The 4450-nt window shown below is 38.3% G+C and overlaps 1 protein-coding gene across 1 annotated transcript; it reads right to left on the bottom strand.

The window, feature by feature from the left end:
- Positions 1–965: 965 nt before the first annotated feature.
- Positions 966–3212, bottom strand: LOC101860193 (isoflavone reductase-like protein). The gene is made up of 3 exons (XM_013086693.1): positions 3024–3212; positions 2333–2520; positions 966–1223 (listed from the first exon to the last, which is right to left on the bottom strand). The coding sequence occupies exons 1-3, from the start codon at positions 3044–3046 to the stop codon at positions 1006–1008; spliced, it is 429 nt and encodes a 142-aa protein (XP_012942147.1). The 5' UTR covers positions 3047–3212; the 3' UTR covers positions 966–1005.
- Between the last annotated feature and the right edge of the window lie 1238 nt (positions 3213–4450).

Below are 4450 nucleotides of genomic sequence, written 5' to 3'. Positions count from 1 at the left end.
AATGACGTCACATCAAAATGGCTACCCCCTATGAGGTCTGTCAGAGGTAAAGAGCGTTATTGAATTTCTTGTTTTAGAAGGAGAATCCACTGATAACATCCAAAAGAGACTTCAGAATGTTTACAAGGACCAAGCTCCAGATTTTATCACTGTATATAGATGGGTCAGACGTGTAAGCAATGAACCATAAGAAGAGGAAGAGGTGGCCATGTGCTTGTCAGACAAGCATCGTCCCGAGGAGTCAGCCGGAAAAAATCATGGCAATTGAGTTTTGGGACGTTCCTAGTGTGCTTTTCACAGATTTTGTTTTAACGATGAGGAGCAACTGTCAATTCTGAACCGTACACTGAAACAGTATAACGACTGAAAGCGAGAATTCGACGAGTAAGACCAAATTTGAACATGGAAAAAGTGTTTTTTCCACATGACAATGCCCGCCTGCATTCGAGTACCAGAACAAGGGAGACCATCACCCCGTATATGTAGAAAACACTGCCACACCCAACTTATTCTCCTGATTTGGCTCCTTCAGACTCCCACCTTTTCGGTCCTAGAAAAGAACCATGCAGAGGTCAACACTAAGGAAACGATGGAGAAATCACGACTGCTGTACCCATACTACCAACCTGCTCAGTTTTACACAGCTGGCATATGTGGACTTAGTAAAAGGTGGACAGTGGCTATTGAACGAAATTGGGAATGTGTTGAGAAATAAAAATCTGATCCTCAGATGTTCCCCTTCAATTTGAGGTATGATAGTTGCAAGTGTGTTTTTTTTTTCTTTTAAGTTATAAGCGAACTTGCATTACTTTTTGACTCGCCCTGGTATGTATGTATGTATGTATGTATGTATGTATGTATGTATGTATGTATGTATGTATGTTATCTATCTATCTATCTATCTATCTATCTATCTATATATCGATCGATCGATCTATTTATCTATCTATCTATCTATCTATCTATCTTTCTATCAGTTAACCAAACATTCAAGCACATCAATCATCACGCTACCACGCGATCAAAATAACTAGAACAACAACAACACCTTGAAATCAACCAACCAGCGTTTAAGACAAAAGAAGCCCCGCCCACCTGTATGTACTCATTCTCCGAACTCATGGTCTCCCAGTAGTGAGTTGTGAGAAAGATAACATCGATCTCCTGCATCGCCACAAGCAAAGAATTTGGATCCTTCATGTCTCCAGAGATCACGTCGATTCCTTGGGGATAAAATTATGTGGGTAAATAGTAAACATTGAGCGCACAACCCCACTCCTCCTCCCCAGCTACGCCTTAACCCCATAAAAAAAGAAATAAATAATATTTAGTCAAAAACGTCTTTGCTATTTAGTTCTGGCGAGCCATATAGCTACCTCAGAGTTAGAAAATGTCTGTAAGACGTTTTTGTTCGTTTTTAGTTAATAGGACCTTGAGGTCTACCAAACGTTCTATCAACTCTATAAAAAATCGTCAGATTATTCAGAGTTGTTACAAAGGTATTCAAAGAATTACACTCGAATAAGTTTGACAAGTGAAACTTAAAAATGTTTACGTCACATACTGTCTCAAAACTAAGCACTGGGCAGATAGAACAATGTCATTGTAGGGTAAAGATATGTGAACCAATGGTAAATGGAAACCTCCAGATCTACAAAGCAGGTCAAGTAAGTTCCAAATGCAGCGTTAGGTTTCACTTTTAGGTTGTTAGTTGTTTATTTTTATTTTTATTTTTCTAAGAACAAGAAAATTATTCCTTTGAAGAACTGCTTCATTTTTTCTGATGCATGTAAGGAATTTACATGTAGTTTGTGTTGCAAGAATATAAGAGAGAGAGAGAGAGAGAGAGAGAGAGAGAGAGAGAGAGAGAGAGAGACAGAGAGAGAGAGATACAGAGAGAGAGAAAGAGAGACAAAGACAGAGACAGAGAGAGAAAGAGAGAGAAAGAGAGAAAGAGAGAGAAAGAGAGAGAGAGAGAAAGAGAGAGAGAAAGACAGAGAGAGACAGAGACAGAGAGAGAGACAGAGACAGAGACAGAGAAAAAGAGAGCGAGAGAGAGCGAGAGAGAGAAAGAGAGAGATAGACAGAGACAAAGACAGAGAGAGAGAGAGAGAGATTGAGAGAGAGAGAGAGAGAGAGAGAGAGAGAGAGAGAGAGAGAGAGAGAGAGCACATGTGGTAAGTCTCAAGCTGCAATCACTTCTCAGCATAATATAAAGTACAATATTTCCCTCACCTGTGAAGACCAACTCATCCAAGATCTCGCCATCCCTCTAGCTTTGGTGCTAAAACGAAAATAAAAGCAAAGCAAGATACAAAGAATATCCCCTCACCTTTGGAGACCAACTCGTCCAAGATCTCGCCGTCCCTGGCCCTGGTGAAGCCAGTGATCTTGAACCAGGCACAGCTGAGAGTCGCCTCCATTACCGCGCTACCTATCATGCCCGTCACGCCAAAGATCAGGATCCGGGTCAGGTCGTCTTCGAGGTCTGTCTTACTGTCAGAGTTCGATGACCGGAACCTGGGACCGTGTTTGTTGTCATGGCGAAATAGTGAGGGTTTTTTAATGTCAATTTTAAAGCTGTTCATTAGTTTCGGTTTTTTCTTTCTTTTTATTTTATTTTATTTATGCATCGGTTTACATTTCGCTGCATCAGAATTACAGAGTCATATCTGACATTTTTTGGCTGCTTTCTGCTGCTAAGACCATACGGTCCGAACCCAAGTGTTCAATTATGTCTTTCAAAAATCTAAGATTATTCAGAGTCGTTATCGCTGTCAAGACTAGATTTCTAGATCTACATTCAAAGAATTGTTTTTGAAAAAAACTTGACATGTTGTGAAACTCGATTTTTTTAATGCTTCAAAATTCTCAAAACTAGATCTAGAATCTAGGTACTGAGCAGATAGGTAGATCTATTTATTGTAATTCTAAGGTAGCGATTTTACATCGTTTGTAGATTGCATCTTCTACTTTTAAATTATGACATGATCTTATCGCTTTTTAATTCTTACACCACTTACGGACAACACAGTCTCCCACACATTGTTCAAGTTCTTAATCTCTTTGCTGACTTGAAGGGGAGGCTGCAGTTTTAGAAAAAGACGAATAAATCTGTATATAGAAGTAGGATCTTTTGCCGAAATGTCAGTTAAAGTTTTACGAACAATCTTTTGATAGGTTTCTTACTTAGAATTGGATATACAGCAGAAGAAAAAAAATGATAGCAGACTGCGTCCAATGATGGTTTCTTCTGGTGCGTCAGAAATTCCCGGTCTAATTACGGGCTATTTTGATGAAAGTGCGCCAAAATTCATTTTAAAAGGTGACGTCATGTTTTGTTGATTCATTATCATTTCATATTTATAATTTTCTTATTCTTATTCTTATTCTTATCTTATTACAAGTACTACGTAAGGATTGATAAGTGTGCCAGTGCGTTCTGATTCTCTCCGTCAAAAGCAATGCCCCTTGATCTACGCTATCTATCGGAATTTAATAATGCTACATGTTACAACCAAACAACTTGTTTACAGGAACAGAGAAAAACAGTAGCTGACTCTAAAGATTCCACTTTTTCCGAAAATTCATCAACTAGAAATTACAACCCCATTTAACCTTTTGAAAAGACGGCTATCGAGATTTCTTCTTTCAATGAAGCGAACCATAATTGCAATTTCCCTCTTGAAGAACTAAGAAAAAGCATTTGAGAACTATCCAACACAGCTCCAGGCTGGCCCTGATCAAACACTTTAAAAAAATCATAAATCATCTCCTAAATAAAACCACCATATTACTTTTAATTATTAGTTATAATGACCTTTGGTATAGTAGAAGTTTTCTGCACACTTGGCGTCTTGTCACAGTTATACCAAACCCAAAACTAGGAACCGGTTATACCAAACTATCAAACAACCGTCTCATAGCACTTACGAGCTGTTTCTGCACACATATGGAAACAATCAACACAAACGACTAATGTGGTTTCTTGAAACCTCAAAATCTCATTGTGTGTGTGTGTGTGTGTATGTGTGTGTGTGTGTGTGTGTGTGTGTGCCCGAAAAATAAGGATACTAGTAGAACGATGATTTTGTACTATTGTGAAGCGCATTGAGCCCTTTCCAAGTGAATGAATTAATTACAAAAAAATGATATAATGTTATTATAGTTCTTTTATCAAGGTCTCTTCCCAGCCTTTCGAGTTTTCTGAAAGTGAACACAATCTCTATTTGATATAAAACTGCCTAAAACAGTCTCATTACTGCGATTTCTTTTAGTTTCTTCCGATCCAGTGAACACTCTGTCAAGAATACTAACCATTATTGATTTATTGGTTGCCAGTCCAACACACAGGATAGGAATATAGCAAGCGGTGTTTATTGACTTAGCTGTATATAGAAAGAGAAAACAGTATGTTCATGGAAAAGAGACGTTGCTGTTAATATGCTCT

This window comes from Aplysia californica, unplaced genomic scaffold (assembly GCF_000002075.1).
Source record: "Aplysia californica isolate F4 #8 unplaced genomic scaffold, AplCal3.0 scaffold00493, whole genome shotgun sequence".
Lineage (NCBI taxonomy): Eukaryota > Metazoa > Mollusca > Gastropoda > Aplysiida > Aplysiidae > Aplysia > Aplysia californica.
The sequence above is the reverse complement of the archived record's forward strand: the minus strand, read 5'-3'. Positions and strand labels throughout refer to the sequence as shown.